The following is a 13,288-nucleotide window of genomic DNA, read 5'->3' as shown; positions in this document are numbered from 1 at the left end:
TTCGCCAATCACGCTGGCTAGAATGGCAAACGCCTGCAGCCAATTGGGGAAAGTCCGCGGTATCAGCCGGTACCGCCTCTTCTCCTCATCATCTTTTTTGGAGCTATCCGGCTTTACCCTATCTAAATTGAATTTTTCCAAGGGAAGCAACGAAAAGATCTCCACATACTCACCCTTCTTGATCTTCTCCCGCACCTCCTGCTTGAGATGCGCCCCCAACGGCCCTTCGTAACAGACATAAACCTCACACCTAGCCGCGTCCGCCAGCCGCACCACATCCACCCGAGCCGCGGCCTCCTTTGCCGTCAGGTCGTCCCCCGTACTTACCGAGGATGCTCCAGCCACCGTCGCCTCCTGCCGCGAACTTACCTCCACACTCCCGGACACCGGCGCCTGCACCCCAGAGGGGGAGCCCGCCTCCAGCGACGCTGACACCCCAGCCCCGGGCCCCAGTACTCCCTCACCCCCACGGGACGCCCTGTCCCCCGGAAGGGTACTCAAGCCCAACCCAGCCCCCAGACCACCCACCCAAGGTGCAACCTGCGGGGGGCCCGCGGACGCCCCGGCAGCAAACCTCTGCAGCAGATCCTGTAAACCCCCCAACAGCGCCTGCAACGATCCCTGGGTCCCGCCTGAGGCGGGCAAACCGCCCGCCTCCCGCGGCACCCCCCCCGCGCGGCCCCATGCCGCGCCCCCACCTCCTCCCCCCGACAGACACCCCAAAGCATCAGGTAAAATGTGAGAAGGAAACTGAAGCCCCTTACCTGGCTGCGTGGGTCCCCTCCCGTCAGCCGTCCCTCCGGAAACTCCAGCCGCCGCCACTCGACCCAGGACGTCCTCTTCGGAACCCGACAGCTCCCCTTCGGACCGCGCATCTGCCTCGGACGGCATAGGCGTAGCAGACCCTCCGGCCGTGGAGCAGCCCGGGGGTGCAGCAGCTGTGCTAGTAGATGCTCTTTCGTCGCAGCAGGCCCGACCGACCCTCCTGCCGAGCAAGGCGCCCGCACTGCGTCCCCGTGCGGGCCCCGTAGGCCTGTCCCCGTCCACCCTCCGGGCTCCACTTCCGCTCCGCTCCGACCTGCCCGCCGCGTCTGGTAGCGGACGCGCAGGTGTGTCGCTGGATCTCCTCCGCCGGGTCTCCCCCCGCGGCGGCTACACCGCGGCCGCAAGGGGGACCGTGCTCCGTCCATCCCCTGACCGCGCCGGTGGGGAGGGGGTGACTGCTGACTCCAAGCCCCCGCTCCCCGAGTCCCGCCCACGAATAGGATTCCGCCCGGACCCCCCCCCCGAGCCCCCGCTGAAGACCGTTTCGCGGGGGGGGCCGGCGGGTCCGCTATCGGGCTCCTGGTAGGGCGCTGGACTCTGGTGGAGGGGCCAGGTGAGAAGCGCTCCGGTGGCCTGGACCGCCGAGCGCGTGGTGTGCCATCCCCCCCCTCTACTGGCCCCCCCGCCGCTGCACGTGTTATGGCCGCCACCTGTTCCTGTAACCAGTCCGCCCCACGTGTTCCCGCTGCCGCCCGGAGCCGCTCCAAAAGCTCCGCTACGTCCCCCATGGTAATTACTGTCCAGCAAAAGCCCCCCCGTGTGCCAAAAACCACCCGTCCCGCCCGCGATACCGCCGCGCCGCCGGAGCTCGTCCTGTGCGTCCTCACTGCTGGCCAACTTCTTCCTTGTGACCCCACGCTTCCTGCCGTGACTCCTCCCCTTACTTTTATAACACTCCGCCCTCTCCTCTTCCCTTCCTGCAGCTCCACCCCTCCCTCTATCTTCTCACTAGGATTAACCCTATAGGGGCTACCTAGCATCAGTCATGCCAGCCCTGCACCTCCGTCCAGCCTGCGTTTTCGGGCTTCCCTGGAGTCACCACCAGTAGTTATTTCAGTGTACTGTGTTCTAATAACGGATCTGATTCTTTCCCTCGGTGTACTGTGCACTCCTGACTCTTGTTGTCAGTTTGTATCCAGTTCCTGAGTGTCGCTGTGCTTCCAGTCAGCTGATTGGTTGCAGGGAGGGGCGGAGCTCTCTCACTCTAGGATCATATTACCACTGCCAGCTCTGCTATGTACTGAGTGCAGTGAAATGTTTCAAACGAATCAGTTCACTAAAAAGAATCGACTCAAAAGAACGATTCGTTCATGAACTGGACATCACTAGTGTATACAGATAGAATGTATAGAGAGTATACAGAGGATGTATATAATACAATGTATATATATATAGTGTGCGCTCACCTCTCCTCTCCAGATCTTCTCTCCCATTGTTGATGTGTTTCTTCAGCCATTCTATACATTCATTCTCCAGATAATTCTTGTGTCTCTCCCCCACTCTCTCCTCCGGACTGTTCCATCTCTGTGTGGTGATCTGAGCCTCATTCATGGTCGGGATATAGATCCCTCTCTGTGTGTCCAGATACACAAAATCTCTCCCATCATATCCGTACTGATAATACCCCTCAGTGGTGCCGTCATCTCTCAGCTCACAGCCGTACATCACCTGGAAGGAATGGATCCCTGCAGAGAGAAGAGGAAGATGTGACCTGGGATCAGAGGAAGTGATGTGTGTAATATGTGATCACATGACATGTATAGTGTGTATAGTACAGACACTGAGCATCACTCTGTATATTTCTACACTCACCATCCCCCTAATCATCTGTAGAGCGGGGAGAACTACAAGTCCCAGCAATCCCCCCTCAGACACATCCTGAGGAGCAGAGGAAGAGGGATCCGCCATCCTGCTCCCCCCTACCGCTGTGTACAATCTCCCCGGGGGTGGAGACTGGAGAGATGATCCGCCTGAGGAAACCGGGTCACATGACTGGAACAACCAATAGGAATGGCGACAAAACACATCATGGGAGAAATCTGTACAGCTAGATCGCTAAGAAGCTGCTGATCACTGATTGGACGCTCTGAGCTGTCAATCACGCCTACATCCAATGAAAGGTCTTCATCCAACTTATTAGCTAATGTTTCCCCTCAACCATCAAACACCAAGTCTGTCAGAGAGACGAGGACCGTTCCATCCTATGGGGGGGGGGGTGAATCCATTATACAACACTGAGAAATGATAACATTATACAGATAAATGATCAGTCCTGAGAAGAGAAGTGACGGAGTCTGTGCCGACCAGGAAAGGTCATACCGAGTATATACTGTCAGTGCACACAGAGTTCAGGAAATATAAACTTCATTCCAACCCTACAGAGATCACTGAGGACTTTATATAGGAATGAGGAGAGGAGAGGAGAGGAGAGGAGATTGTGTGTTCATAGACAAGCCAATCCCTCATCACACATATTCCTCCGTTCTGTACTCAGGAAATCCCCCCCCCCATCCTCTGCTGGATTATAGAACACAACTACCTGATATCTTCTATATCTGTCATCCTCATCCTCAGTCTGATCTGATGATGTCACAAGTCATGGAGGCGGAGTAATGCTCATCTCCTGGCCACTTACCTCTGTACAGTGACAGGATCCTCCACACAGCACTGGCCACTTACCTCTGTACAGTGACAGGATCCTCCACACAGCACTGGCCACTTACCTCTGTACAGTGACAGGATCCTCCACACAGCACTGGCCACTTACCTCTGTACAGTGACAGGATCCTCCACACAGCACAGCTCCAACTGCTGGGGAACTACAAATCCCATCCCTGCCCCACACTCAATGAGGGAAGAAAGTCACCAGGGAGATGGCAATGCCTGCTGGGACTTGTAGTTCTACTGCAGCTGGAGATCTGCTGTTCTCCTATCACTGATATGAAGGGAATGTCTGCTGTCACTGGGATTCCTGTCTGCTGGGATCTGTTTATGTAATAACTGTCCTGTGCAGCTGACGGGTTTTACTAGAACAGGACCTGTTATCCCGGATCACATCCATCACTATTCATAGGGAGATCTGTATTGTAGAAGGAGCAGAACATACATTGGAGGACACTTCATCTGAATGGTCAGACTTCATGGAAACCTCAACTCAGGGGAATATGGCAGGGGAATATGGCGGCTGCCATTACTGACCTCCTGAGCATACCATCTGCCTGGCTGTCACTGGGCTCAGTGCTTTCTCAGTCCCTGACCTGGAAGAAGCATGCAGCAAATGAAGTGAGACTCTCTAATATGCAAACTTATTCTGGGTGAGTGATATATATATATTATATGAGCACCATTGGATCAGCATGAAAGCCAGGCAATCAGCATTTTCTAAAGTAAATCACACAGAATACACAGCAGTCTGAGAGGTAAACCGCAGAGCTCCATCCTGAGTGCAGTAGGGGGCGGTGTGGTGCACAATTTGGCGCATCAAACAACTTACCTTTTATTCATCACTGAACTTTATTTGAAGTGGACAAATGTACACTTCATTCATGTCACTGTTCAGCAGCTTGTGATGCGATCCTGTACAATGACATGCGATCCTGTACAGCGACATGCGATCCTGTACAGCGACATGCAATCCTGTACAGCGACAGGCGATCCTGTACAGCGACATGCGATCCTGTACAGTGCAGTGTAATAAAATACAGCATGCCTGCATTTTATCACAGCCCACTGCAGCACAGCTCTGGGGTGCATTACAGTGTGAATGAGGTTCACAAGCAACAATTGTGGTGTGTGTCATCTCACAGTGCAGAAAACCTCCGATCACTGCACTGTGTGAGTCTAAAGATCAGAAATGCCGACATGTTTCTTATTGTAAATATCAGATATTGAAGCCTTCGGCTCGGGTCACACCGATGCAGTTTGCTTTTGATCTCTGCAGTGCTTTGTGGTGTTTTGCATTTTTGCACACACATTTGTAAAGCATTTTTCACAAGTTTTTTTTATTGCGTTTTGCATTTTTTTTTGTAGAGCAGATAAAAAAAACGCAATACACGCTTTTCTGTAGCTTCTCACACGAAGTTCACTGAACCACAAATGCACCATTTTACATTTAAAAAAGTCCTTGAACCTTTTCAAAAATGCAGCGACTGAAAAACGCACAGATGTGATCGTGTCCCATAGGAATCCATGTTATATGGACTGTAGGGCGTTTCTGCAAAGAACACAGAGGTGTGACCCAGGCCTAGAGCCGGCCATAGACATGGGATGATCGTCACCCAATCGTTCTGTTAGTTGTCAGATTAATAAGCTTTATTGTTCTAATAGGACGATTGTGTTCCCATAATAAGAATTCCATTCAATGGGGTCCATGAGAACTGCATTGATCCCAATAATCCCGGCAATGATCCTCACTGCGATTAGTAATTCATAGGATTGATCCCGGGATCACACTGAGCTGCGGGAATGAAATGGGGCGAGTTCAGCGATTTCATTCCCGCATGTCAGTCCGATGATTTCAGCGACATCTCTGCGTTTTCCTGCACAGATGTCCATTGAAATCGCACCTGAAATCACCAAATGTAGCACAGAAAATACTTTTGGGAATCGGTGCAGCACTGATTCGGAGGGTGTCATTGCCGGCAATAGCTGCCGATTTGGAATGCGATTTGACATATCAATGTGAACCAGGGCTGAAGAGCATCTAATGAAGTCACCTGTGAGATGTCTGCTGTCCGTCTGTCACCTTCTCTTCATAGATCCGAATCCTAATTTCCATCCATATCATCCGGGGGGGGGGGGGCAGGGCCTGGGGAAGCTCTATTATAGGGCCCCATTCACATCTGAATTACTGGCAGTCGTACAATTCTGCTACACTGGAAAATCGCACAAAAATGTGCAACATGCGTTTGGAAGCCATTATTCTAAATGATACTCCAAAAATTGGGCATTTTGTCACATGAAATACGCTCCAAAAAAGATACAGAAGATACTTTGTCAGAAGACAATAGCTTAGCGGGGGAGTTCGATGTACTAACATTAGACTGTTAGTACAGAATCTCCTCCTCAGCTCTTGAGGGTTTTTTTCATTTAGCCTGCTGGGTTTAACAATAAAACTGATAGTGTGCACTTGGCTTTATACTCGATGTGAGTGATATCTCACTAATGATGCTGATTTATAAAGATTGTGTGAACCCAGACTTAGCTAGAGTTTGCACTATGAAACCGCACAGGAATCACCTATGAATCACACAGGAATCACCTATGAATCGCACAGGAATCACCTATGAATCGCACAGGAATCGCCTATGAATCGCACAGGAATCGCTTATGAATCGCACAGGAATCACGTATGAATCGCACAGGAATCGCTTATGAATCGCACAGGAATCACGTATGAATCGCACAGGAATCACCTATGAATCGCACAGGAATCACCTATGAATCGCACAGGAATCACCTATGAATCGCACAGGAATCACCTATGAATCGCACAGGAATCACCTATGAATCGCACAGGAATCGCCTATGAATCACACAGGAATCACCTATGAATCGCACAGGAATCACCTATGAATCGCACAGGAATCACCTATGAATCGCACAGGAATCACCTATGAATCGCACAGGAATCGCCTATGAATCGCACAGGAATCACGTATGAATCGCACAGGAATCACCTATGAATCGCACAGGAATCACCTATGAATCGCACAGGAATCGCCTATGAATCGCACAGGAATCGCCTATGAATCGCACAGGAATCGCCTATGAATCACACAGGAATCACCTATGAATTGCACAGGAATCACCTATGAATCACACAGGAATCACCTATGAATCGTACAGGAATCACCTATGAATCGTACAGGAATCACCTATGAATCGCACAGGAATCACCTATGAATCGCACAGGAATCACCTATGAATCGCACAGGAATCGCCTATGAATCGCACAGGAATCACCTATGAATTGCACAGGAATCACCTATGAATCACACAGGAATCACCTATGAATCGCACAGGAATCACCTATGAATTGCACAGGAATCACCTATGAATCGCACAGGAATCACCTATGAATCACACAGGGATGCACACTAAATTCTTGTGCAATTCACATGTGATTCAGTGCAGTGCGATTTGAGGCTGAAAATTGCACTACATCACACCAAAGTAATGCATGTACTACTTCTGGAAACGCACTGCACCCGGATCGCATAGTAGTTTTATACCGTGTGATCTGATGCAGACAAATGCACTGCGTTTGTGACCTGCGTTTGCGGTGTCATTATCATAGCACTGACACCCACTGCAGATCACAAGGGCGGTGCAATCTGAACTCAGCGCGGGAAACGCAAACGGATTGCTGTTTTCTGAGCCACGTTCTGGTGTGAACCCGGAGCTTATCACCTCCTTACTGAAAGCTGCACTAATATTCTTCATCAACTACCAAGAAATAGTTCTACATTATCATTTCTCCAAATCCATCCATTCCCAATCCATGCACAAGAAGCTATTATACAAATATATATAGGGGGTTGGATTAAAAAAAAAATTGCTGTATGAATGTCACAAGCACAACCATCAAAGAATCCCTAATATGTGTGCTTTATGATCATCAGCTCCCCCTAGTGGCCATAATATAGCATTTTCCTGTTTGAGGTATTTCAGGAAAATACTGCATATCATGGACACTAAATGGAGCTGATGATCATAGGAAGTAAACATATTAGACACAATAATGAGGGATTATTCGTGATGGTTGTGCAAATGCTTGTGACATTTGGACAGCAGTTTAGAAAAAAAAAAAATAGAATGTAAAGTGTTTAGGAAAAACATAAATTACAGAATATTTTCAACCATCCCTGGAATGTTGTTTTGCAGATACATTTGTCATATTAAAAAAAAAAAAAGTCCTAATGTTTTATCGTGTATGGTCCAACTAAGATCAAAATAATAATAATAGGGCTAACACCCCTCCCCCCCCCTACAGTCTTCAGATAAGAGATACTATACAATATGAATATACATAAGTATTATAAAGCAGGATGCAGACATGATGATCATCACAAATGGGATTCTTAAAGTGGTTGTAAACTTGACAAAAAAAAAAAATCTGGGCCCCGTCAAGTTTTTTGTCATAATGCGCTAGTATGCACCACAAACTTACCTTAGAAATGACGCCCTCTAGTGGCGCGCTGTCACCACTGCGGAGGCTTCCATCTTCATCCAGTCTTCCTCCTGGGTTTGTGGGCTCCGGCCAATGAATGTCTGGGCTGTGATGATGTCACTTCTGCGCATGCGTGTGGTGCTCTACATTCCACAGCAAACTATGTGGCTGTGAATGCAGAGTGTCACCGCACATGTGTAGATGATGTCATCGGCCATTGCCAATATCTCCTAAAGGGGGAACGTTTAGGAGATATTCAATGTACCTACAGGTAAGCCTGAGTGTAAGCACTGTGTACTCACAGGGTTACCTACCTCTTTATCTGTAAGTGTTCCCCTACAATATGTAGTCTTCAGGTGCCGTCTCCCCTCCCCCATAGTATATACAATATATACAATGCTCATGTCACCGGAGTCTGCACATTACACTGCTGAAAAAAAGTATTTGCTCCTGATTTTTCCATTTTTTTTCATATTTGTCACACTTAAGTGATTTAGATGCTCAAACAAAATGTAATAGGATACAAAGATAACCCGAGTTAATACAAAATGCAGTTTGTAAATTATAATTTCAATTATTAAGGGGAAAAAGATGTGCAAACCTGCCTGGCTCTATGTGAAAAAGTAATTGCCCCCTAAACCTAATAACTGGTTGTGTCACCCTTGGCGGCAACAGCGGCAAACAAGCATTTGTGATAACTGGCAATGAGTCTTTCACATCACATTGGAGGAATTTTGGCCCAATTATCTTTGCAAAATTGTTTTAATCCACATTGGAGGGTTTTCCAGCATGAACAGCCTGTTTAAGGTCATACAACAGCATGTCAATGGGATTTAAGTCTGGACTTTGACTAGGCCACTCCTATACATGCTATGTCTATGTCTGGCAGTAATCACCGCAGGTAATCGCTGGCTGTGTAGGGAGCCGGGAATAGGTGCGGCCGCCGGCGACCTTTCATCATAGTGAACGGGGTCAGCAGCCGCACCTACCCGCTGAGAGCCGCAGGAGGAACCCCTCATCAGCTCTCCTTATTGATTGCGTATTTTATGTGCGACCCGAGACTATTCCTCTTCTCCCAATGTGGCTCAGGAAGGTGAAAAGTTGGACCCCCCAATCTACCTGTATAATACATTATTATTATCTGTGCTCAGAATCCACTGCAGTATTACTTCCAGATTTTATATTCTGTATTTGTATGTTTAGTATTATTTATGCCGTATACTGCCTGACTTCTTCACTATTACTATTATATTAAGAGTATTACTATTATATTAAGAGTATTCTGTATTTACCATTCTTCCAATATTAGTGTTATCTGACACATGATGTATGATAACCTCTTGTTTATGCAAATTATCCAGAAAACAATAAAAATTATGGAAAAAAGATCAATAAAAATAAAGAATACATAAACCCTCCATGTACTATGGAGGAAAGGCCGGTAATGTACACAATATGTTCCTCCATCACACTATGACATAAACCTGGATGATTAGTTTTCATCCCACTTCATTTCTACCCATAACAAGTATATAACATTGATGTGTAGAGATCATACATTTCTCCATTGCTCTTCACTTGGAGTATATATGAGATATAATGTACATTTTATATACTGGAGGAACTTGATGTGTAGATGGGAGGACATCGGATCTTCCTTTATGAGGACATTCCTGATCCGAGTGAATAAACAGATGACATATCTCATGTATATGAGGTGCCGAGTCTTTAGAAGGACATCTACTGATTGGGAGGAATATTGGAAGCACATTTGTATCTCATACAGAAATAGGAGGATATGATTTATGGAAGGCCGGGATCACACAATAACGCAGAGCTGTCAGAGCGATTCACCTCTCCAGCATCTCTCCCTTCCCCGTCTTCTGTCCAAATAGGCAATTCACCAAGATCTCCAATCACATCACTTCCGGTTATGTAAACCGTCAGTAATTGGAGATTTCAACGACTTGCCGCTTTGACACAACACCGGCGAGCGCGTACACCCCGCTACAGGAAGACTTTGCTGTTTTAACACAACATCAACGGGTAATGAGGAAAAAGTTGTCGCCGCCATTTTGTTGGTTAGTATCAGAGCAGACTAACAATATCCACTCATAATACAATGTACCGGACTGTACACGGTTGCCGGCGTTGTGTCAAAACAGCAAGTCGTCAAACTCTCCAATTAGTGACGGTTTACAGAAAACGGAAGTGACATAATTGGGACATCTTGATGAATTGGCTATTTTGTGGGGACACCGGCTGTGGTAGGGGCATTGTGATACGCAATTCAGCACATCACACTATTCTATTTTTTGTATAAACTTAATGTGAAATGTACAAAAGGTACACTTCATTCACAGCAATGTACAGCAGTGTGATGCTCTGCGTTGCTGCACATTGTTGTGCGATTCAGCACAGTGCGCTGCAATAAAACTCAGTATGTCTGCATTTTCTCACAACACCCTGCAGTATGGTCATGTGCTGCATTGAGGTGTGAAAGAACGGGACACATAGGAAACAATTGCTTCTTGTGTGTCCTGTCACTGCATACAGTGTGAATGAGCCCTAAAATCGCACCAGAAGATGGACAAGGGATCCCATGAAGTAAATCTGAGTTATAATATGAATTTCCCGGACTTTTTTAGAATCCATATATGGAGTAATATGACATTTATAGAGGAGCCAGCATCAGATCTTACAGTATATGAGGACATTGTTATATGAATGAACAATAAGAATTGAGTGTAAAATACCCACATATTTTGTTCCTCAGGTATGAGATCATTGATTATAGTTAGTGGCACCATCAATAGAGTTAGCCTGGGTTCACATATCTGCAGTGCAACAAATCGCATTTAATTTGCACAGGAATCGCACCACATTCCTGTACAAATCACATGTGATGTGTGTGCGGTGCAATTTTAGCTATTCATTTGTATGGCTCAAATCACACCAAATCTGCACAAAAAAAAAAAAAGGTGTGGGGTCCTTCCCCCCCACACACTGAATTCGGATCGCATGGGTGTCCACATCCATGCCATCCAATTGTGTCTGCGTTTTGTGCACTGCGTTTTGCAAACCATTTTCGGGTGTCATTTAATTAACAATGACACCCCTGTTGATCACATGAACGCAGTGCAATTTCCAATGCGGTGCAGGAAACACACATTTGCTGCGTTTTCTGCACTGCCTATATGTGAACCGAGCCTTATGGTAATTGGGATCCTCGGAGGAGTCATTTTTGGACTCCACACACATAGCACTCTTTTTTTCTGCTACTGCAGATACAAATCTCCTTTTTTGAAACATGTAACAGAAGAGACCGATCTTAAGCTATATAGAAGTCTGTATGGGGTAGGTAATGTCAAGTACTATGGGCAATAGGGGTGCAACGGATCGTCACCAATCCATGATCCCAACGGGCCAACCTGTTCGGATCGGCAAACCCCTGTGATCCGCTGCCTCGGCCTTAGAAAAGGCAGCGGCTTCGGTCTAGCTCCAGAGCGGTGGCCATCTTGGTACACCCCGCGGCCGTTTAGAATGTGATCGCTCCATCAAATGACGGAGCGATCACTTGTAAACAAACCGGCGTCATGTTATGATGCTGGTTCCTCTCTCCCCTCTGTGTACTGATCTGTACAGTTGAGGGGAGAGATCAGATGGAAGCAGCGCTGTGGGCACTACAGATCCAGCCCACAGCAGTCACATCCATCCATACTCAGCCAATACTCTGCAATACCCTGCCAATACTCTGCAATACTCGGTGATGCCCAGCCATACTCATCCGTACCCAGCCAGTGGGGGAGATGATGTGGATATTACAGTGGGGACTGTATGGTGGTGGAATTTTCACAGGTTTTTGCAAATTCAATAATTATTTGCTAATCAGAAAAATGATCCGATGAGTTTTTTGATCTGTTGCGCCCCTAATGGGCAATGTTATTACCTGCCTATATACACATGTATATATTGTATATATAGTATATTGTACTCACCTTTGTAGAAGGCTTCATGAAGCTGTTGGATAATACAAAGTCTACACATTTTGGGGAATTATTCACCTCTGAGATAAAATGTGCGAATTTTTACATATTTCATTCAATGAATTAGAAAACAGGTGATAAAGGTGCTGGTTGAGTAAAGTTTTCAAGATATTTCACAATAAAGATTTATAGACAGGCGAGTAGATTTGCCTACAATGGAGGGAGGTGTCTGAGGATTATGATGCCTCGAAACGGTAGAACAATGAGGATGGAACCACATGGAAGTTTATAAATGTATCTTCACTTTGAGCTACAGATTACCCAACTGTCATTTATTGTTCTTTTATTACAAGGTACATTTGTCTTGGTCAGATCTACACATCATACAGTTCCATCTGGTGATTGTGAACGGATCATTGCCCAACATATCCAAGGAACAATTGCGTGATATTTTCCCTCAGAAGTCAAGATGCCTTGAAAACTGTAAATAATGCAGATATCTTCGGCTACATTTGTGGCGAGGTCACATTTGTATCCCCAAAGTGCAGTATGACGGCGGTGATAAAAAAAGGCAAACCACTTATATTTTGGATGCACAATAGGGGATCAGGACAGGAGTTGGGCCCCCTCATTGTGTGCGACTTCTCCATCATTGTCTAAACAAGAAGAACAGTCCATGCCTTCTGCAGTCCCAATGGTGTGGAGGGAACCACCAATCATAGTGGTGATGGACATTTTTACACGGTTCCCTCAACTGCAAAAGGGATCTCAAGATCCTACTGCAATTCACAAGAAGAAAGCAAAAAAGCGCAGTTTAGATACTGAATAAAGATGGAACCTTATCATTTAATCTGTTAGTCATTTTTTCATGCAAAAAGCATGAAAAGGTTACATGAAAAAAAACAACGAATAAATGGAATATTATTGGTACCAATAAAAAGATACATTTATAATGATCGGTGTGGCACCATTCTCATTACTATCACATTTTGCAAAAAAAGTTATGAATTATAATCGCACATCCCCCTCGTAATTTGGAATTTTGTTGAAATTTTGACCTGAAGCTCTATCCAGGAAACTGGAGCCAATTCTCAGGACTTCATTTTCCTTTATTAGTGACCCAATTCTGGTAACATTTAGCTAATTTCATTTCCAAGGCTTTCTCCTCATATATGAGTGTAATTATTACATACATCTTGGCAGGATTGGGGGTAACACCCCATGTGACTTGTACACAGCGGCTCCATAGGGGGATGTCCAACTAGCAGGTGATGCCCAACAATTGTTTTATATGTGTGTTTATTGG

The 13,288-nt window shown here is 46.4% G+C and overlaps 1 protein-coding gene across 5 annotated transcripts in view; it reads right to left on the bottom strand.

Annotated features, from left to right (window-relative positions):
- Positions 1 to 13,288, bottom strand: part of LOC143984105 (class I histocompatibility antigen, F10 alpha chain-like) — a 907,941-nt gene that overhangs the window by 305,382 nt on the left and 589,271 nt on the right. For 2 of the 5 annotated variants that reach the window (XM_077484425.1, XM_077484432.1), the window contains exon 3: positions 2,232 to 2,510. The exons of the other annotated variants lie outside the window; for them this stretch is intronic. In XM_077484425.1, coding sequence (XP_077340551.1) covers positions 2,232 to 2,510 — 279 coding nt within the window. The remainder of the gene's footprint in view (positions 1 to 2,231; positions 2,511 to 13,288) is intronic. 5 annotated transcript variants of the gene reach the window in all.

The sequence above is a fragment of the Lithobates pipiens genome, unplaced genomic scaffold (genome assembly GCF_037356315.1).
Source record: "Lithobates pipiens isolate NorthernLeopardFrog02 unplaced genomic scaffold, aLitPip1_a1.2 Scaffold_1, whole genome shotgun sequence".
NCBI classification, from domain to species: domain Eukaryota; kingdom Metazoa; phylum Chordata; class Amphibia; order Anura; family Ranidae; genus Lithobates; species Lithobates pipiens.
Note: the sequence above shows the minus strand (reverse complement) of the source record. Positions and strands in the feature narration are given on the sequence as shown.